Genomic DNA, 23,981 nt, shown 5'->3' on the forward strand with positions numbered 1-23,981 from the left:
GCTTGCAGTTCCTGCAATCCCTTCTATTAAACATTAAACCATAACTGTCACGAACAACTTTTATCGTATTTTCTAGGTAAATCAGACACGCTGATTCCGATTTTGTACTCAAAATAAAGATTAGTCCACTAACCTTCAAAGTCATTTAGGCTTTTTTAAAGCGTTTCAATATCCGTTTCAAAAACAACACAATCGGCATTACAAGCTCCGCCCATAAATATGTGACGAAACCTAGCTTTTTTAGAAACGGAAGTTAGGAATGTTTAGTCCGACTTAGAATAATAGAGATGGGTGTCTTAAAACCCATTATTATCTAAATCCAGCCTGTAAAATAGTTTCAGCTTTTTATGAAAGGGATATAAACTATTTAAAATTGCTCGCAGCTTGTTACATGACGTTTAAATGGGCTGGACGCCGAGAAAAATGAGCTCAAAAAGCGCGGTTTTATCACGAGCTAGCGTGGTTATTGCGCTTTTTAAATATGCAATGCTAAATAGCTTATCTACCTTTCAGAAAAGACTGATATTATTTTCAAGGCTGAATTTAGATATTAATGGATTTTAAAACACCCATATCTATTATTCTAAATCGGTCTAAACATCCCTACGTAACTTCTGTTCCTAAAAAGCTAGGTTACGTCAAGTATTTATGGGCGGAGCTTGTTATGCCGATCGTGTTGTTTTCGAGACCGATATTAAAACGCTATAAAAAGTTCTTCATTACTCTGAAAGTTAGTGGTCTAATCTTTATTTTGATTACAAAATCGGAATCAGCATGTCTGATTTACCTAGTAAATATGATAAAAGTTGTTCGTGACAGTTATGGTTTAACTCGCACAAAATTTTAGTTAATATTATAAGTATCGGTATTTATCTATTGTTTGCAATATGTTTTGATGTTTGAGGTGATTTGATTGCCAAGATGTTTCAAGATTAAAATCCACCAAACTTTATCACTAAAGAAAAGGAGGTGACCAAACTTCTCCAAAATTGGCATCAGTTGTCGTGTGTAATGTTTATTAGCCATAATTATATGGGCTCATCAGCATCTGGCACTCATATATGGTCTCATCACACAGCACTAATTATATGGTCTCATCAGCATCTGACACTCATATATTTGCAAAGCACTTGGAGGAAAAAATTGGACAGTTTTTAACTAACCTATTGTTAAATTATTTGAAAAATCTATAGAAATGTATGAAGCTATATTTGAAGTTTTACTGTAAAAATCAAGAGCGAATGCAAAATAAAAGATGTCAATAAGAACATGCAATGGTGCAACTTAAATTGCAATAGCTGATGTCATAACGAGAGCGACAAACAGGAAACACGGCTATTGACTCAATTTCTGGAGATTTTTTTTCTGAGCATTTTAATCGTGATCAAGTTTTGTCGATTTTAATCTATAAACATCCTGATGGTCAGACCACCTCAAGCATCAAAAACAATCACAAATGATGAAAACATACCGATACTTTCTGATAAAATCTACTGAAATTTTATGTGAGTTCATCTTTAAGGCAGCGAAATTGCTGCAGACCAAATATTTAGCATGTAATTCGGGTCTCAGCCAGTAGCGCAGGAATAAATATGCTAGCAATTACAGTTCCTGGAGAGGCGCATTGACTGGTGGTACTAGTGTCTGGTGTACTGGATCACATGCACTTATTTTGTAAAAATCAGTTCCATAGTTTTCAAGTCATAGGTGACATAGCTGAAGTGCAGCATATAGAAAAACTCAAATGTTCACTAATAACTCCCTCAGTGGGCAAGAGAATCTGCATATTTTCAAACAACTACTAATTTACTATGTGGTTTTATTTTTATCATTTCAGGTATTATTGGAATGGAATGCAAGTTATTCCTGAAAAAATCAAAAGAAAACTAACTAAACAATATCAATATAGTACTAGAGGTATGTAATTCACAACCCTGCATTAACTATATTTTTGTATCAGGTCCAGTAAGCTGAGTGATGGTAATTATAAATCATAAGTACCATAATTATTGACCTCTATACCTCTAGAGAGTTTAGGAAGCGACCACAGACAAAAAGAGTTTTAAGTAACTGGTTCTTTGCACATTACACATCGCAATGGTAATACTGCAGGCTATTTTAACCACTAATTCAGTATACTGCTTGGCATAAGCACGTCTCAGTTTGCAAAATTGGCTGGTGCTAGTGCATACAAAGAAAGCTGGTGAAATGGATATCGCTGAAATAGAGAAAAATGTTTTCATAATTGTTTGTTAAACCATTTTGTTTATTCGAACGATCTTCTTGAAGGATAGAAACTGTTTCTTTTGGGAATTTAAAAACTGTTAACACAATCTTCAAGCTTCCATATACAATTGCGTTATTCTACGGAAAAACAACTCCCTTAAGCTTCGTGAATGAATCGCGCAGCGGCTAACGCTAGCTTTTGGTTAAATATATCTAACAACACAATGACAACCAGTTTCAAAGTACCATCACAAAATGAAATATTTTTAAGCATTTCAACCGTTTTGTGCGCTTACGATAGGTATATCTTTGAAAGATATTTCAATGTTTTGGCGCCATTAATATACAGTGTACAGATGTGCACATCTGTGCACTGTGTATTAATGGTGCCAAAACATTGAAATATCTTGTAGCACAAAAGCTTGCGAGGTAGAAAGTATGGCAGAAGGCAAGCTGTTTTTGTAATTTTTGACAGTAAGACCAACAGTGTTATCCATTATTATTCTAATTAATATATAAATATTAATTATTAGCTTATTATTGATTAATTCGTAATCTCATTAATCAATAATGAGATTAAGGTGAAACTTAGGCACTAGCCTTGACCAAGTGCATTTTTGAACTCCCTATGTAGACCTATTCCCTATCCACATGTTGGAACTTTCAAATAAAGGTACTTTTGGTTTACCTATGAGTGACGCTTTAGGCACATGTGATAACAATATGTCGTGAAATAGAACACGCGATCAGTATTGGTGTCATCCAACACGTATCCATAAACGTGGAGTTAGAGATACGTGTTGGTCACATGCCACCTCAGTGTTATGTGACCATCACGGTAACCACTTCATCACTTCCATAACAAATAAACACATATTATTGATTGTTCAGCTTGCATATTCTATAACTCATCTTGGTAGATTTAAATTTTTTTTATTGTCATTCACTGAAAAGTTGTCATTGATGACCATTGAAAGAACCCATTACACCAAAAACATTTGTTATAAAGCAAGTATTTGGTTATCCCAGTTAAAAAATGGAATGCTTAGAAAAATCTTGATGCATTGCTATGAATGCACTCACCCACTTTCAATGGGTTCCACTTCCTACTTGGTTATTGATGACAACTAAGTTAATTCTCCTAAAAGTAATAGTACACTATTGCAATCTGAATGCCTCATGTGTAACCCATTGTTTTACACCCTTAAGCATGATGAATCCAAAGAAGGTGCTAAAATTGCAATCTACTTATCCCTACATGTACTATGCACAATCACATCTCATCCTATAAATCTATAATGTAGCGTGTGGGCGTATAACACATTCATGTAGTTGTACATAAAAGATCATGACTCAGGGTATGACATCCCCTAGTCATTTGAAAACTTCAAAAACTTTTATTATATTCCTTAGGATGGGTAGAATTGGGATAGGTCTAAAATATTCTTGGCAGAGTTTAAATAGGCTAATAATTTTCTGTAGAGTATTGCAAACTATGACCACAATAAAGAAGTTAATTTCATGGTTGCATATGTGAAAAACAAAAGAATAAGAGATCAAATTGTGTGTCCAAAAAACAATTATTTTTTTTGTACATGTTATGGCTGCAGCAAATTTGCAATCTAATGCCCGGTTTTTGAATTGTTCTGAAGTGTGCACACAACACTGTACATCATCATCAAGCATAGTACTACTCAGAATTTTAATCCTGAATTAAAAACTGACCAATTGCTTACACAATTATTACACATCTATATATTATCGCAGAATATTGGATCTTCTACCCTCCCGTTTGTCAGTACAAAGCCTTACCAAGTAGCCTACACGAGCTTGATAGATTTGTCAGGCGATATATGTTGTTATATGGGTGCAAATACACTACCGCTTTCCGTTACGATGTAATGGGATGGCCCAACATCACGGAGGGTGGTAGTGTAATTTTGTGCGTGCTCAATTGTGAGAGCAAGTAGTTCCTATTAGCAAGCTTACTCAAATTATCCATTGGCAATGTGCCAGGCTTATAGTAAGTGGCAGGTAACCTCATTACCCCTCATTGTTTATAGGCTAATTTTTAGTAACCAAACAACATTGGATATCCAGTTAGTACATTATATGTGTCAAGACATCATGTAGGCCTATGTCAAGACTTATTATGCTCAGGATCGTGAAAGACACACAAAACTGTGATATTCTCTTTTGTGAAAGAACCAATTACTGACATGTTCAATTCACGCACTCATGTAGGCTACATTCCATGAATTTTGGCACTGCTGCAGCTAACTCCATTGTGAATTGCATAGTAGATCTGCACATAGCTCATCCTACGAAACGAAACTAACCCAATACCCAAGCACAGGCACAATGGGGCATCAAATTTCTGTGAAACGGCTTTTGAAACAAAAATAAATACACTTTGTCAAAGGTTCGTGGCAAGCAGTCAAATATCAATCAACCAAATTGATTCATTCTGAAATTTTCTGCTTATACCAAAACGGTTCTATTATGGAGAAATATTCTTAAAAAAATTTATTTTATTTATTCAAATTTATTCCGCAGCCCAAAAGATTAACGATAAATACAAGGGATAATTACATATATTAGCACAAAAACATACAAAATTAACATGCATAAAACTAACATGTACAAAAGTATCTAAAAAGAGTTAAAAACTTAAAATAGTAAAAAATAAAATAATCGCAAGATATAAAATGGTACATAGATAGTAGAACTGATCAAGATGAAGCACTAGGCTCATGTAACCAGTATATGAACTTTAAATTAACATTGCTAATTTATATATCTTTTTGCTTTCACAATCAATCAACTTATACGTTTCTTCTTTAATTATCAAGTCTAGCCTCATCATCTCCACTTGTTTCTGACCTTCTTTCCTGAGCATCAATTCTTTTTTCTTCCTGATGGTAGCAACTACATATTTTTTATAGATTTTACGAAAAAACCAACCCACAGATATGTACTCAATTTACTCACAATTTAGGCTCTATTTTTTAGAAATACATGCATTCATTTTTTCCCACCACCGCTACTACTTGTCCTAATTTTTCTGCAATTCAAGGTTTCAACAATGAAAAAGAAGGCGTGAAGCTAAATATATTTAATAGTATTCAAACATCTTAGAATCAAATTATTTGAATGCTATTGCAAACACATACTGATTTATAAAAAAGCAATAATTCGAAAATTTCAGGTGAAAGAATTTTACAACTCTCTATCGGTGTAAAATGAAAATTTTATTTTACACAAGTGATTTTGATTAAAATAGTTGTTAAAATTTAAATATTATGTTGCAAAGATCACATGTTAAAGCAACTGTAAGTTAAGGTTTGAATGTAATAAAAGTTTCTGTTTCAACTTGAGCATGGAAAGAATTTAAGTATATTAGTATTTATGATGGATAATGCTGATGTGCAACGGCTGACTTTTCCATGATTATGAAGTTAATGTTTACAGTTTTATCACACTAATAAAACAGTCAGCTATTGCTTCCAGTTCATACACAGTAGCATAACTCAAAGTTATTGGCTGACTTGAAGCTCAGTCTAACCTGAACTTGCTAACAAGGCAAGGATCCAAATAATTAGAAATTCAGCCGGTGATGGGCATACAATACAATATGTAAACTCTGTATAAAGCACAAAGCTGTAAAGAACTGAAATAAATGGAACTTCAATATTTTTTTTCTGTTCAATATTTTTGACAGGCATTGGGATGGGAAAGGAAAATGTCTTTCTTCAGCAACCATCTGAACATAGCAGAAGGTCATCTTTATCAGATGGAGGAAGTATTCATCACGGTGGGAGGAGGTAAAAATATTTTATTGATATCTAAGATCTAAAAGTTGACTCTCTAATATCATTATGATTTTATGGGTAACAGAGTTATTTTATTTATATAACTAAAAGCAAACTTCAATGGATAAGGCTAACTAGATGAATATTTGTAGATGCCATTTAAAATGTACCTTCTTTCAGAGTGTATCCATTTTCCCCACACATATCCTAGGACATATCGATCCACGAAGTATAAAAAAAAAATCTTTCATAGAATTTAGTAAGTCATAGGCATTTATTTAGCTTTACATGTTCTATATAGTTGAAGGTACATTCTGCATGCCTCTTACAGCTATGTACTATCAACACAGTAATCATAATTGCAGGGAAGTTGCAAATGAATTCAAAAAACCTTGTACCAGAGACCAGCTGTGTTTGTTATAAAGTTTGCATTTAGTTGTCAAAGCCTAAAAGTGTTAAAATGTTTATAAAGATCTCAGGCCACTGCTTTTCATGGCGCATCACCACGTATGTACCTATCCATCATTCATCACCAAATTTTATATTGTCGTGTACCATGGCTACTCTAGACAAATTTCTTCTAAAATCACGAGGGGTACATTATTGGAATGTGTAGTCCAATAGTGCACCTCGATAGAAAGTGTCCTTGATAGACTTGCTATAGAGCTATTATAAGGCAAATGATAAATTGCCATTGTTTTAAGGCCTGGCTACATCTGATCAAATTCATCACCCGAACCAAATATTTACTGAGGCTACCTCTGCCGAAGCTACTAAATGATGCATCGTGTTGTCAAATAAATTGACCAATGAAAATTGCCCTCAGTCGTGTAGTGACCATGGCCTCCTTGTTGGATTTTTCAGTACAGCGACAAGATTTGTGTGGTAACATGTATAATCCACAATTTATAATAACAGTAGCACCTATGCAGCTATTTGTATCGCCATATTTTGCTAAAAACATGGTACATGTTAACGATGAAAACAGCTACGTGCAAGAATACTATAAGTTTGGGATATAAATTAAACTGTAAAAAATTGGTTTTAACAAATATAATTACAAAAACGCTTATCTAAATGTTTTATATAAAGTTCCAAATTATATTAGAGGCTTTCCGTATACTAGAGGCTTTCAGTGGTTTACACGTGATAGTATTTTTGTCTTCATAGTAATATGCACATATGTACTGATTTGCCAGTAGCCCTGTTATTAAATTTGACCGAAAGCAAATCTTCGACGCAGCTTGAATACAGATCGTAATAGTCAACTATGTCAGCGAATAGCAAACTTTTCGATGTCTTTCTCCAGCTAGGCCATAGACCAACATGTTTGATTCGAATCGCACATTGGCCACGCATCGACGACACATTGCTGATGCATTTCCAACATTTTAGGTATGCAAATAACGGTTTGTAGGTGTGTGCGCACGCGTGTGTGTACGTATGTGTGGCAAAGCCTTCAGTGTGGTAAAATTTGTTCTATCCTAAAGAATCAGGACATCTAAATTGTACGACTTACAGTTGACTGATTACAATTTTTGGGTTTTTGAGGTTCCTTGATAATCAAGTGCAGTAATTGGAGAAATATTGGATCAGCCAATGACGTTTGAACTTCAAATTTTCAAGTTTATAACCATGCTACCATAGCTATCAATTCTAAAACAAGAAGTGTCAAAAGCCACTCACGCAAAGATAAGAATCTTTATTTATCCACAACATATTTTATTACAATGCGAAAAGTACATATAGTTTATATAGTAAGCAGTGTATGTTTTATGGCAGATTGAGTAGGAATGAAGATGCTGAAAGCACAGTGAGTATGCGGAGAAACCCTGAAGAAATTCCACCTATATGGCGAAAAAAGATGAGCACGTGGTTCCAGCGGTGGGATGCTGACGGTGATGGAGTGCTGACAAGAGCAGATTTTGAAATATTCTCTAATCGAATGGAAGAGGTAATACATGATATTATCAATCAACACTAACCAACCTTTCATAATTAGCTTTTATTACAAAATTTCCATTTTGTGTTTCTTAATTATGACTAGCTGTGCAACCCGGCGTTGCCAGGGTAATAAAAAAGTATTTAGACAGAAAATTTATTTGTATTTAACATATAACAACACTTGCCACTCTAACATTCAAACTACATATCATCATAAAAGTGGTTTCTGTAATGGAAATAAATTAAGAGAGAAAATAAAAACAACTGTAAAGGTTTTCAAACTTTGTCAAACAACTATTAAACTTCATATCATAAGGAAAATGTTTTGAGCAGGTCAAACAAATTAAAAAAATAAAATGACTATGAAAAAGTGTAGATGTAAATGTGAAATAATTAGCAGGTAATAGCTAAATTAAGTTTTTTGTTATGATTACAATAAAAGATGATTTGGTAATGATACAATTATTACTAACTGAGAAAACAAAATAAAAATCCTGAATATGTAGAATTAATAATAACAATTCTTGCATAGAAGTGTGTGTGTGCATGTGTAAAGAAGGTTACCATCCCACCAGAAACTATCCATCAAAATTTTGAACACGACGATACTGATACCTCTCGATACCGGTACAAATGTAAAAATGAGATAACGTACTGTCTTTGTCTGACCAAATGAAGAAATAATGTCAAGGCTCTTCCACGGAGACAATATAATTGTCTGCGTGAGAATTGGCCTTGACCCCAGATATAGTAATTGAACCTTATGAAAAATATTTCTTAACAGGGGCGTCGTAACGCGCGGGCGCATCGGTAAAATGATCAGCTTGCGCTATAGCTGGAGGGGCACACATATCCACACACAAACTTTGAGAAAAAAAATATATATTGGCCTTCTGAATGGCTATGGTCAATTTTTTTTCAACGCAACTGACTTTTAGGAAAATTCTACAGGATAATAGAAGATATTTTCTGCTAATAGCCATGAATATTCAAAAATTACCTTCAGACTTATTGCTCAACTTAGCCTTCAAAAATCATACATTTTTCTGATAAATATTCAGCAACCTTTTTATCCCAAAAGCCTGACAGACATGACACCACTTCAGGGTCCGATAGGGGTGGTGCCAACAAAGGGGTGGTTGGTTTTAACATTGCCCAGTTCATCAATTCACATTAATAACTTCATTCCATTGAAAACTTTTCTCAAGATCTTACATGTTTGGTTATGATAAGTGTCTATATCTGAAGATACATGCTGTTGGTACTCAACAGTTATATGAATCTTTGATCCGGTCTTAAGTTGTATAAGCTATAATCATTGACAGCATGATATGACTGTTTATAAAACTGATTGAAAGTGCAGTGAAACATGGATAACTCGCCCTCGGATATATCGAACACATGGTTAACTCGAATGGATTTGCTTGGTCCGTTCCCACGCAATGATAAATGGCTCTATATAACTCGACCTCGGCACCGTTAACCTGAACAGTTTTTTGCCGAATTCACAAACGTGGTTTCCGTTCAATTTGTTTCGAAGGAGTTTCCACTAGTCGTGGAGCTGAGACCACTCTGCTTTCTTAACAAAAGCGCTTTTTATACGCGTATAGTGTACATATAATTTCCCTTGTACCGTATAATGGAACTGAAAAAGAAATCGTATAAAAATGATTAATAGGGTCGCTAAGACGTTCGCTTAGTTACGGCCAAGCTATAAACGTTAGAAGGTATTAGCGATAAAAATTTAATAAAGATAGACACAGCATGCAAAATACATATTGTAACAGTAATTATATGCGGATACATAAAGATAAAATGTCACAAATAGGCTCGTGGCTTGGCGTCCGCTACAACAGACATCCACTTTACGATGGCATCACGCAAGCAAAGAAAAGCGTGGAAACCTTCTGATAAAATTTAAAGTACTCGAGGAAATCGAAGCAGGACAAAAGCTATCAGCATTATCGAAAAGAAAAAATCTTCCAAAAAGTACAGTGTCAACATGGATTAAACAAAAAGAAAGAATAAGATCGTTATGTGACCAAAATTCATCAAGGCTAAGAGATCGTTCAACGCCGCACGATGATTTGGATGGTGTATTATTGACTTGGTTTAGACAAGTGCGTAGTGAAGGCGTACCTATCGATGGGCCAATTTTGTTAGAAAAGACTAACAAGAAGTTTTTAAGGACTATAATAACTGTTTAAAATCTATTTCTACAATAAGTCACACTGTTGATCTTTGTCAAAAAATACCTTGTCACAGACTACACTCGATAAGTTTTTTAAATGAAACAACTAATCAGATGTAAAGCATGCTTTTTGCATTGGTCGTAAATGTTTACTTATGTCCAGTTTTAAAAATTATCAGAAAGAATAGATATTTTTCTAATGGGCTGAGATTTGTTTGCAGTTTTAGGTGATGTGACTGGCAAGACGTTTTAAGATTAAAATTGGTAAAATTGATCTCGAGTAAAACACTCAGAAGAAAAAATGTTTTCTGAGCGTTTTAACCGCGATTAGGTTTTGCCAATTTTATTCTGAAAAAGTTCTGGCAGTCACATCACCTAAAACAACACACAAATCTCAAGTGTATAAAAATATCTATACTTTCTGATAAATACTTTAAAACTCTACATCAGATGCCCTTTAACTTACAACAAACAACCTATACTTTAGTTTTATATATACATGTAGTTTGTATATGTATCTACTGATAATTACATTCACTTGTGACTGTGCTCTGATAACTTGAACGCTCTGATAACTCAAACACTTTCGCTCGGTCCCGTGAAGTTTGAGTTATCCATGTTTCACTGTATAAGAAATGTCCTGACAATAGCTAGTATCACTGAGGTGGCATCAACACCATTTATGAGCATCGGCCATTTAACTAATGATGCAAACTGACCATGGGTATTACGATATGTTTAGATGAGTGGGTCTAAGTAAAAATAATCTGAAATGTTTATTCTCGGCACTTCAAACCTTTAACCCTACCCAATTTTCTAAATAAAAGGATGAGAAATTCTAGCAGGTATCTGCTAAAAACCGTGCGTAGGAAAAATATTTTAACGTATGGGGTTTGAAGTTTCTTGGTACATTGGATTTGGAAGATAATAAAAGTTAAAAATAAAACAAAAAATATAAAAATAATATGTACATGTATATAAATAAGGAAAAGTATTTTAAGCTTCACCTACTCTTAATTGAAGTAAAGGATGCTATGTATCCGCATCACCATATCTAACTATTTCGTATATCTTCCGGGTTAAGTGTTCATAAAATTTTTTTTTTACTAGTAATTAGAGCTGCACAATGATTATAAAAATTGATTGCAATTAATAACTGGTGTGAACCAGTTAATCTTCGATTAATCTTAGAATTAATCTAGCAAAAACCTGCATATTCAAAAACAAATAATACAGCTACATATAGATTAATTATATTTTAAACAATTGTTAGCAGTAGTACATGTTATGTACAATGTACATAAGTTACAATGCAATAATTATTATGAGTATGAAAACTGTCTATGAAAGTCTATAATTAAGTCAGCCAAGAGTTGAGGCAGCACAGTTTATTCACATTATCTGAATAAAGAGATGCCCTCTTCCTACATACAATATTGCCAGCTTAAAGCCTGGTTCCCATATCGATTGCTAGACTCCGGCGGTAACATGAGCAGTAAAACGCTTGCGGCGCTAGGCTCTGCTGGATATGTTCACATAAAGCCACATCGTTAATAATATCGTAAACATAATTGCGTAATCAAATAAAATTTTCGCTCGCCATGCCGTTCCTATAATGGTGACCTTTACCCCTACAGTGCATTTCGGGAATGTTTTGCCTGCGGCTGTTTGCGAAATTTGAACATGCGCAAACTCTTGCGTTGACCGCCGGCATCCACCGGCGGTGCACTGCGATCCGCGGCGTGTAGGTTCCCATTTTACCGCAATAGCCTGCGGTGCTGTCGCCGGTGCTTTGCGGCGTGTATGGGAACCGGGCTTTAGAGAATAGCCGCTCACAGGGAACAGTAGTGCCGGTAGTCAGTAGTATTAGTTATTGTCTGCGACAGCTGGTGATGATTTCTGCGCGGTAGGATGATAATTGGTTAAAATATATCTTAATGATGATGTGCTGTGGTGGTAAGCAAATTTTTTCTGGCATATACTGCACTTCGCTTTCTTGTTTACCCTTCCAACAACTTACAGAAATGCGCTACCTAGGGTGGAAGACATTTTTCTGCTTTCATGTTCCAATAAAGTGTCAATCTTATATTGCTAATATTCTGAAGCTGAAATATGTTAAGTATCAATCAGGACCGATGTCACGTAACTAAATCAGTAATTAGCTATATTCTATCTCATACATTGTTATATGCATGTATTATACTTACATTACATTTTACTTGCTAATAGTGTCGGCATAGGCCAATTATATTAATTGTTACAATCATCATTATAATCAACTTCCTGTTTCCTGTTCAACTCGATATACAGCCAATACATGTAGATTCAAACACCGAATATTATCTCGCTGAACCTGCATATTTTATTGACATCTAACTATAAGAATTTACAGATGGCAACACCAAAGTATAACTCAACAGGTTATGGGCCCAGGAATCGCCTACATTTCGATGGAGAGACACAATCATACGATATATGGGAGACAAGATTTTTAAACTATCTCTACTCTTGTGACACTGACATGCACGAAGCAATTCTTCCACGGGATGCAAACAAGACCGATTCAGAAAATTTTGCTGATAAGAACAGAAGGGCATACGCAGAGCTAGTACAAGTGTTAGATGACAGATCTCTGCAACTTATCATGAATGACGCTCGAAACGATGGCCGTAAAGCTCTCGAAACTTTACGACAACATTACGCGAGCACCGAAAAACCGAGAATTATGACATTATACGAAGAACTTACGACCATAGTCATGCGCGAAACTGAGGATGTAACGGATTATTTAATACGAGCTGAAAAGGCTGCCACCGGACTGCGATCGGCAGGTGAAACTATATCAGACAATCTCATAATCGCTATGTTATTAAAAGGGCTACCCGAGACGTTCCATTCATTTGTTGTAGTACATACTCAAACCTCTGCAGTAAAAACACTCACCGAATTTAAGGCTGCACTAAATAATCATGCCAACACAGAGGCGGTGCGTGCCCCTACACATGCCACAGCAATGGCTTCAAGAAATTATACTCCTTACAAACAATCGCATCAATCTGCGAATGTTAGAAACAAGCAGCAATGTTTGTCCTGCGGACGTACTGATGGGCACAAATCTAGGGAGTGTAGATTCAAATCAAAACTACACTGTACACACTGTAACAAACCAGGGCACGTAGAAGACGTTTGTTTTTCTAAAAGGAAAGAGGATTCATGGTCACCATCACAAAGAACGACAGCCAATGCGATGGCCGACTACTCATTTACCACCCGCGTCACAAATGCAAGCACCACTTCTGATAGCAAACAAGTACACGACCAACTGCTAGTAGACTGTGGAGCTACATGTCACATCATTAATCATGCTGACCGCTTCATATCTTTCGACAACAAGTTCAATCCTAAGCAGCACTACATTCAATTAGCAGATGGCCGCCGAAGCAATAATCTAGCCACAGCTAGAGGTGTGGCTGAATTTCACATCACTGATTCAGATGGCAGAATATGCAGAATAAAGCTGACCAACGCCTTACTCGCACCCGAGTTTCCAACCAGTCTATTCTCTGTGCGTGCAGCCACTGACACTGGGGCTCATGTTACATTCACCCAAGGTACAGCATACTTAACATCACATAATACTAAATTCAACATAATCAGACACGGGCAACTTTATTTCCTACCAACATGCCACACCGACTCGACATGCCACACCACCGACTCGACATGCCACACCACTGACTCGACATGCCACACCACCGACCCGACATGCTACACCGACACGACATTCTCTGTACGAACAATAGATGAATGGCATGAAACACTAGGCCATATGAATTACGACGACATCGTTCAACTACAATCTGCGACTCGCGGCATGACGGTCATCAACAGCAAATCAGGACGCACTTGTTCAACTTGCAAAGAAAGCAAAATGTTCCGACAACCAGCTTCATGCGACGAGCCACCAATACGAGCTACGAAGCCCTTAGAGCGAGTACACAGTGACGTATGTGGACCTATAGATCCATCATCACGGGAAGGTCACAAGTACGTCATTAATTTCATAGATGAGTTTTCTAGCATGCTCTTCATATACAATCTACGAACCAAGGACGAGGCTGCCACAGCCCTCAAACAATTCATAGCCGACGTCGCTCCCATTGGCAAAGTAACCGAGTTACACAGCGACAACGGTGGAGAGTATGTGGGCAGTACATTCAAGTCAATTTTACAAGACAGAGGAATCAAACACACAACCACTGCTCCATACTCGCCATACCAGAATGGGAAATCAGAGCGCTCATGGCGCAGCCTTCTGGACATGGCCCGATGCCTCTTGTCTGACTCCGAATTACCTAAGTCGTTTTGGTCATACGCTGTACGATATGCACAATACCTTCGCAATCGATCTTATCAACGCCGAACTAAAGCAACCGCCTATGAATTATTCACCGACATAAAACCAAACATGAAGAACATTCACAAATTCGGTTCACCCTGCACAATCTACGTCGAAACTAATAAGCAAAAACTTGATTCACGTGGACAACCCGGCACCTTTTTAGGCATAAACCCATTAAATCAAGGCTATTTCGTTCTCAGTAGTAAGAACAACAGTATTCTAACATCGCGCAATGTACATTTTCATAGCGGGCCATCGCAGATAAAAGAACCAAACGCATGGACTGATGACATCGAAGACGCAGTTCCTATCCTGCCTCATAGTCAAAACACAAATCCTGCACAACCACAGAATCAAGAACATACAACACCTACACAAAATACTGACGCAACAGAACCACCAAGACCCCAGAGGGATACCAGACGACCTAAATACCTTGATGATTATCAGATGCTTACACACGTCGATTATGCTTGCGCTGTTTTGCCATTTTTACCCACTTCATATGAAGAAGCAACCAGATCAGAAGATGCAGGTAAATGGCAGGCAGCCATGGACATGGAAATTAAAGCGCTTTCCGACAACAACACCTGGCAAATCACAACACTACCTGATAAACGAAGTGAAATCAAAGGTCGGTGGGTCTACACGATTAAACAGGGCAAAAATGCTGGAGAAGTACAGTACAAAGCGCGATACGTAGCACGTGGATATTCTCAGATACAGGGCATCGACTACGACGACACGTATTCGCCTACAACACGATTTACCTCGATACGCGCACTCTTGCAGATCGCCGCAAATGAGCAATTACACCTTCATCAGCTAGACGTCAAGGGGGCGTACCTCAACGCCCCAATCGACAAAGAGATTTATGTCCAACAACCTCCGGGTTACGAACAGACATCACCTGATGGAAGCTACCAAACTTGCCTGCTACAAAAGTCACTATATGGATTAAAACAAAGCGGTCGAAATTGGCACACATCCTTGACCGACTTTCTCAAGTCACAAAAATTTACACCGAACGATAATGACGCATGCGTTTACTCCAAGATTGTCAACAACACAAAAGTAATGATACTCTTCTGGGTGGATGACATAGTTATTGCTAGCAGCGATTTACAACAGATCGCCGAAGTGAAGCAAGCCCTACACAACCAATTTCGCATGGATGATCGGGGGGAGTTGAAGTGGTTCCTCGGTATTGACTTTAAACACACTCGGAACGGATACCAAATGAGTCAAGAACGCTACGTCAACGGCATACTCACACGCTTCAACATGACTGAGTGCAATCCAGTAAGCACACCAGCAGACAAAGGTACACAACTCCATAAAGCAACAGACGAGGAGTACCAAGCGTTTTTAGCTTCCAAGTTCCCGTACAGGCAAGCTATCGGTAGTCTCATCTATCTTATGACCGCAACTAGACCAGACATCAGCTGGGTAACATCTAAATTATCTCAGTACCTCGATAAACCTAGTCTATCACACGTTGCAGCCGTAAAACATCTATTTCGCTATTTAAAATCTACCAAGTCCTACTGCATCATGTTTACACCTTCAAATGGAACCCTCACGATGTACACCGACTCCGACTGGGCAGGCGATACAACCGATCGTCGATCAACTAGTGGTTTTATCGCTACACTAGGAGGAGCACCAATTAGTTGGAAGACTCGCAAACAACCTACAGTGGCTCTATCTTCCTGCGAGGCGGAGTATATGTCCCTTGCAGAAGGCACTAAGGAAGCATTGTATCTGAGAAGCTTCTGCATATCGCTAGGCATTCAGATTTCAGAAACTACGCCGCTCTACTGTGACAATCAAGGCGCTCTGGCTCTCGCAAGCAACACTTGCAGTCAGCACAACCGTACAAAGCACATTGATGTGCGTTATCATTTTGTTAAAGAACAGGTCAATGTTAACTATCGTCATGTACCATCCGCCGACAACCTCGCCGATATACTTACCAAGCCACTCAGTGCCGCAGCACATCGTGAAGCGACACGCATGCTCCAGATTGAGGGGGCGTGTTAAGTATCAATCAGGACCGATGTCACGTAACTAAATCAGTAATTAGCTATATTCTATCTCATACATTGTTATATGCATGTATTATACTTACATTACATTTTACTTGCTAATAGTGTCGGCATAGGCCAATTATATTAATTGTTACAATCATCATTATAATCAACTTCCTGTTTCCTGTTCAACTCGATATACAGCCAATACATGTAGATTCAAACACCGAATATTATCTCGCTGAACCTGCATATTTTATTGACATCTAACTATAAGAATTTACAGATGGCAACACCAAAGTATAACTCAACAAAATATGATTGTGATTTTTTTGAAAAATGAAAATACATGTATAATTTACTTGAGAAAGTTTTTAAAAATAAACAAAAATCAACTGTAAGATATTAAATAATACTTAATTTTTCTTTATTGCATTCTCATTATTGCATTCTGTATTGCCTTGTATATAAACACTGTATATAAGTCTTGCCGTGGAGCAATTTCTGTTTTCTGCCAGTATTATTTTATTTTGCTACCTGTAATTGCCCTCTCTACATAACCGTTTAGTTATTTACATCTGACAATCTCACTTACAGATGGGGAGTTTCTTTCTCATGAAATATAATTATAGATTATATTTATTTTTGCCTGCAAAGAGAGGCACAAATAATTTTATATTTTATATTAAAATTATTTCAATAAAGATTAACTAACTAAATAATACTGAAATCACTTTTGTTGCTATTACCTAGAAACATGTTCAAACAACTAACAGCATGGCTGCTTACAGCTAGATCGGCACGGCGCTTGTGCATTGTATTGTATAAACAAGTTTAATGTTAGCGACTCACTGTGTTTTCATAGTTGAGTGCAAAATAATTGTGGTTTAATTTATTGGTAAGAAAGTGTTGCTTGTCATAATATTTATTTGTTAGTAAATTAAATGGTAGTAACCTGCTACGTTAGTATTACTAACGTATGGTACTAAACAGTACAAAGGAAAGAAACCACATCAAGATCATCATTGCATTTTAATTGAAGATTAATTGGCCCAACTCAGTTAATCGTTTATTTGTATTAGTCGTGTTAATCGTTTAATAAACGCGATCATTGTGCAGCTCTACTAGTAAACCAGCATTTATGCCTTGTATGTAATTTAGCTTTTTATACTTGGTTTTTACTTTACTGTAGTTCTGACGGTTTTATATCTTGTTTGTTTTATTAGCATGTGTAACAACTACCTGCAATATTTATTAGAAAACTCTCATAGGCTTTTCGCTTGGGAATGAATTAAACGGATTATCATCTATTCTGATAGGAGTGTTTGCTACTCAATAACAAGCAGAGCATATTCTATAATAAATTAAATTCATGTACTTGACAATATGTATCAACTAAGTGAATGTCCAGGGTTGCACGGGTAATACAAACATTAGCCATTCTAACTTACCAAGCCCGCTAACACTAAACCACGCAGCCAGCCATAGCTTGGAATAATTGTACTTATATTTGTTATGCGTTATTCGTTTATCATCTCTCGCATAATCGTAACCTTTAAGTGTGCTACTCCTATACCTATTTGATATATTTCCCCTTTCTAGTTGATGTTATTCTAGTGTTGGGCCGGTATCTAATTTAGTGCCGGATCGGATATCCTTGCACTTTTTTATCGGTTTTCCCGGTATCGGTATCCTCGGTATTTACCATCTTCAGTATCCTTTGCCAACTAAGAAAGTTCGGTATCGTCGGTACTGTCGTTCGGTATATGGTTTTCAGTGTGTGTTTAGACTTTAAATGGTTTAAAGTTTAATGGTTTAAACTTTAAACCATAACTGTCTTGAACAACTTTTATCGTTGTGCAAAAAGTAGCCTGTGAAAAAAACATTCTTTAGTCAGTAGTATATTGTTACGGCAAAGAGACTCCTTGTTTTAGCAAGCCAAAAAAGAAAAGAAAGATGCCAATATAAGTTTCATGATAGATGTTTTTATTGTTTATTCTATTAAAAATATAGTTATTGATACAAACGTTATGTATAATAGAGAACAGATTGATAATGGCAAGGAGCTCTTTTTGTTAAATATACTGAAACAGTTTACAGAAATCCTACTATAACATATTGTAATCAGGTAATGTAATCACATAATTATACACAGTTTAATTAGAGTCTAGTCCAGTTAGAGTCTTTATACACCCTCTCATCTGTGGAGAACTCCCAAACCTTCGAGGCTGGTGGCATTATCAATGTAACGTAGTATAATAGTAGATACGGTAAGCGTGAAAATTTTCGTTGAATTTGTTTGCCAATGCGTGCTGAGATTAGCACGTTCATCAAAGCGTCAAAGAAGCATTTTAAAAATCTATCGGGATATCCGTATAACCATTTACCGATAGGTTTTTACGGATAAATACCGATCATATAAAACCGGCCACGGATAACTAGCTGTCCTCGAAAATGATTGGTTTCCTCTGATACCGAGAATCCCTTGGTATCGGTAAGACCGGATAACCAAATACCGGCCCATCACTATGTTATTCCTTAGTATGGCAAGGTGCTGTGGCATAGTGATTAGCGCACCTGTCAGGTAGTTCCAAGATCAAGTCCAGTGCAAAGTGGTTTTTCGTTCTTATTAATTCATTGCTATACTTTGACATAATAATGACAGACTAAAAAACACTTATAAATTTATGTATATCAATTGTTAGCACAAAATGAATCTTTTATCGAAGTAAAACTGAAATACATTATTTGGTAGTACATACCTCAAGGACCGCTCTTGTTTCTACATAGCTTTTCCCAGAGACCATTGAACGGTAATAATCTTCTTTTATTCTTTCTGTCTTCAACAAAATCACTTAAAATTAAAATTTAATGAGATCAAAACTTTGAATTTAGGAAATATTGGCTAGATGAACACAGAAGATTTTTTTAGTGCATTTGGTTTTGCTGAATACTGATTATAGCACAAAATTTACTGCATTGTGATGCATCCTTACCTTGACATACGAGTGCCCCAACATACAAGAAAATCGAGATACGAGCAGAATTTCGAGCAAATTACTGTCTTGAGATACAAGAAACCGTTGAGATATGAGCAGTAATTTATTCGAGAGGCCTCTTTTGAGAACAGCATCAATCGGTCTTTCTTATCACATCAGTTTGAAACAGGTTTTAATAAAATCGACTAAAATTTATAGTGGAAGTGAGGAAAAAAGTGTCAAGCCAGAAACAGGCGATAAAAAATATAGACGATGAAAAAAAATTAAATTTTAGTAAAATATTAAGACTTAGCTTTGAATGTGCATAGTAAGCGAAATTCATTTACGTTTATGTTATGTTACATAGTGTCACAAAAAGTCTAGTGTACCAAATGGCGTTGCCACCAAGTCTCTCTTATCGCCGTTGGCCACTATGTCTGTCTTAAAGGAAGACATCCAAACAGCACTGTACATTGTAATGTTACGTTTTATTGCAGATCACAACCACTAAATAGGTACTGTAGTTGTTCTGCGAGTTTATTAGCGTAAATACTGAATGGCAACATCTAAAAACACATTGTTCCATTGTAATATCATATTTTTAGATGGTTTCTCATAGTATGGAAACTGATTAATTTGTATTTAGTTATTTCATTTAGGAAATATTGCATTGACATATGAGCAAACTGACGTATGAGCTGTCTCAGAAGGCTTTAAGCTCGTATGTCGAGGTGTGACTGTAATTGAGGACTAACTGTAATGCATGATGTTATTAGTACTGCAAGCGACGAGGCTCCCGAGAAAGGACCACAGGAATATTCATTTACATGTGGGAGCACTTTGTTTCACCTGAAGAACCATCTCACATTGGAGCAGTCACTCACGATGAATTTATCGAAAAGCATTTCCAGGCAAGGTCTGATTTTCAGCAAACGCTACTCGCATATGCTTGTGGTCTATTTCGATTTACATATGATTAAATAATCACACCTAGTGGTATGTGTACTAGATATATATATATATATATATATACATACATGTAGATGTAGACTTTTACAGCGATGCTTAGACAAAAAGCTGATATTAATAAAATGGAAAGCTATATTGACCTAAAGAAATAAATGGTGCTGCTTACTTAGGTATATGGTGCTGCATATTAGTATGGTAATAGATAATGGTGCTGCTTACTTAATAAATGGTGCTGCATATTAGCTTTTAGCATTTGCTATGTTAGCTAGTATATATTTAGTGGCAATTGTTAGCAAATTGCTAGACTCCTTCATCTAACCTTTCTTCAAGCTTGATGACTTACCTTTGTAACACGCATATATTTTTTGCACCGACAGACAAAAATGGGATAAAAATCCAACAATATCTGCATCCTTAATAGCCACCTTTGGATTACTGTTTGATGCAATTGACTCATCTGGTGACGGACTTATAACTATGGATGAGTACAATGACTTCTATGCCATCATGGGTACGACACTTCATTCTCTTTAATTAATACCCACATACAATAACCATTTACCAAATACGATACTAAAACCATATACAACTCTTCAAGGTATTGATGTAACATTGGCTGCTGAGGCTTTTCGACGCATAGACAGGAAGTCGACTGGCCACATCACAAGAGATGAATTTTTGAGCACTGTGATGGCATACTACTGTGATTTCGAACCTAGTGAAACTGAAGTGAACCAATCGCTCTTTCTTGGTAGGTTTATACATGATCGTTGACAAAAGTCTGTGGTAAACCTTTTGAAATTCTGCTTTTTACAAATTGTGTTCCATCAAATTCATGTACTGTAGATTCAAGTAACCCTATTATGTCCAGTCATTACATGTACAATAACAAAGTGGTCTATTTTCTTGTGTTATTCTTTGTGCGGTGATGTATATTTGTTGGATTATCAAATTAAATATTTTGTTCTGCGTGTGATACAAGAAGCTTTACAATGCTAAAACAAAATTTACTTTGTTTTCCTTATCTTGCTAAGTGTAATATTCTCTGTGATATGTTTCACTATCATGTTAGAACCTGCTCAATGATGTCAGAGTTGGGTTTGAGTAGCAGTGAAATAAACTATTCAGTCAATGAAATGGAGAATTGGGCTGTTTGTAAATTTGATTTCAACAAAACTATATGATGTGCTGCAGTCATTCTCATAAAACTTGAGCATATTTAGTTCGGGGCATTAACTGTAATCTCAGCTAGTTTTTAAAATATATTAATAGTGATAAATTTGATGTGGGTTTATAACAGCAAAAATAAAAAATCTTAATCAATATTCTTAATCAATCTTAGCATATCAGTTCTTAATAAATATTCAATGTAAAAAACATGATTTTATAATACAACACCGTGAGAAAGATTAGTATTAGACATTTTTCATTTTTCTAGCAGTTTGCAATGATAAACGAAACTTTGAAACAGCATTGTATGAAAATCAATAGAAGGTTTATCTACAAATATGTGAATTACAGAAAGAGTGTATCATAAGTAAGTTGTTTGTAATTCATGCAATGTCCCGCGCTAACATCGATTTTACTAAAGGTTTGCTGCACCTTTTCAATTGACCGATCATAGCTAACGGTAAATTCGTAAATAATTGCAACTTCTTTGGACTGACTCTCCTTTAAACTGAATTTCCTAAAAATTGCCCAAAATTAGAACTGAATTGAATCAAGCAATATCCTAGTGCCATTTAAAAACTAAAATTGAAATCAGATCGACAGATCGATCGGTTTTTATTGTTTTTGTTCTATAACCTTGTGATAACATACCTAAAACATGTCTGAGTAAGAACCGAAGTTATAAAAAACTAGTAAAAGCATGGAAAATTCCGTAATTTTATAACTTTAAATCAGATTGCTGCAGGTGGGTCTTTAAGAGGCTGGTTTTCAGGAACCAAATGGAGTTTTGAAATCAAATATTTTCAGTTACTTAGTGCAAGGTATGGAGCCTATACATGAAAATTTTGGATGGAATCAGCCAAAAAATATAGAACGGCTTAGAATTTATGCAGATTACCACGATCAATTCTTCCAATGAAAGCATGCTGTCTAACACAAAGAAAAAATGGAATGCAATAGCATCGCAGAAGAATGCAACGCAAATTTTTGACCGCAAATGAGGTTGAAATTTTTTTTTAATTTCCAGATCGTGTCCAACCCTCAGTCTTACTCATGAAGGGACTAACAAAATGCCTCAACTCAATTTTATAGCATTAAGAGTTGATTCCAACTAGCAGTAGCCACTGTAGTCAAAAGCAAATAGTTTAGATAATGAGAGGACAGCCAGAAACAACATACGAGTAGCTTATGTAGTATAAGCAACATTATAATTGAACCTTTATGCAGTTTATATCTTCATTCCTTGGCATTGAATTAAATCGATTGATGAACATCTACAAATATACCAGCTGAACTCAACTGTTTTTTATTATTATACTATGGCCTTATAGTAAACAGTAAATCATCACTGGCAAACAATGGTTTTGGAAGAACCTGTTTTATTTTAATTATTTCAAAAGCTAATCATTTTTCTAAAAAAAAGCATTATTTCTTTTTGCATACATTAAATACAAAAGTTAGTACTGCTGTGTGTCATACTATTCACAGCAATACTTCAGTAATTCTGCTCTCAGTTTTTCTTCAATTTTTATAATTTTTAGGTCCATTGGTTGACCCCACTGACGAGAAGGTGGACTTGGCAAAGCACTGGGCACACGCTACTAGGGATAGCATTGAAAGCTACATTCATGACTTAAAGACAAAATCATAGATATTTTATAGTTCAAAGACGAAATACTCATTTTAGGGTATGATGCATGTAAATGATTGACCTAATAAAGGAGTATTTAACCACATACAGAGCTCAGTAGCACAGTTGCCATGCGCGCTTAGGATTTCAGCAGAAGGCTATATTTTAGTTAGCTCCAAAACATGAGCACTTCTAATTTAAAGTAACATGACTGGGATTCCTCAATGAGTTTCATCATTAGGATTATTTCATAGCCTAGCGTGACCTGTATGATAGATGTCAGCAAAAATCAGTTTGAAACGCATTTGAAATTAATAATACTCAAATAATAAACCTAAATATGTATTTATCGCATAAAAGTTCCTTGATACACCATTTCAACTTCCATAGACAACAACACAAACATGTCTCTAAAAAGAAACTATAGGTTTGAAATATCAGCATACTTATAGGTATTTGTCTTCCTAGAAAATACAGTCAAACATGGATAACTCAAACTTATGAAAGAAAAAGCCACAGAATAGCCGCATCCTTATATAAGCCGCATGGCTCAAATCATCAAAAAAAAGGAGCGGCTAACAGTCCAAAAAGTACGGTAATTCTATAATCAGTACTCAAAAACTAGTGCA

At 35.9% G+C, this 23,981-nt stretch overlaps 1 protein-coding gene across 1 annotated transcript; it reads left to right on the forward strand.

The window, feature by feature from the left end:
* Positions 1-1,843: 1,843 nt before the first annotated feature.
* Positions 1,844-23,398, forward strand: LOC137404559 (sarcoplasmic calcium-binding protein-like). Its single transcript, XM_068090786.1, has 7 exons — positions 1,844-1,917; positions 5,948-6,050; positions 7,821-7,992; positions 20,360-20,499; positions 20,930-21,063; positions 21,151-21,303; positions 23,264-23,398. Exons 1-7 carry the CDS (start codon positions 1,854-1,856, stop codon positions 23,371-23,373), a joined length of 876 nt encoding a protein of 291 aa, XP_067946887.1. The 5' UTR covers positions 1,844-1,853; the 3' UTR covers positions 23,374-23,398.
* Positions 23,399-23,981: the final 583 nt, after the last annotated feature.

This window comes from Watersipora subatra, chromosome 9 (assembly GCF_963576615.1).
Source record: "Watersipora subatra chromosome 9, tzWatSuba1.1, whole genome shotgun sequence".
NCBI classification, from domain to species: domain Eukaryota; kingdom Metazoa; phylum Bryozoa; class Gymnolaemata; order Cheilostomatida; family Watersiporidae; genus Watersipora; species Watersipora subatra.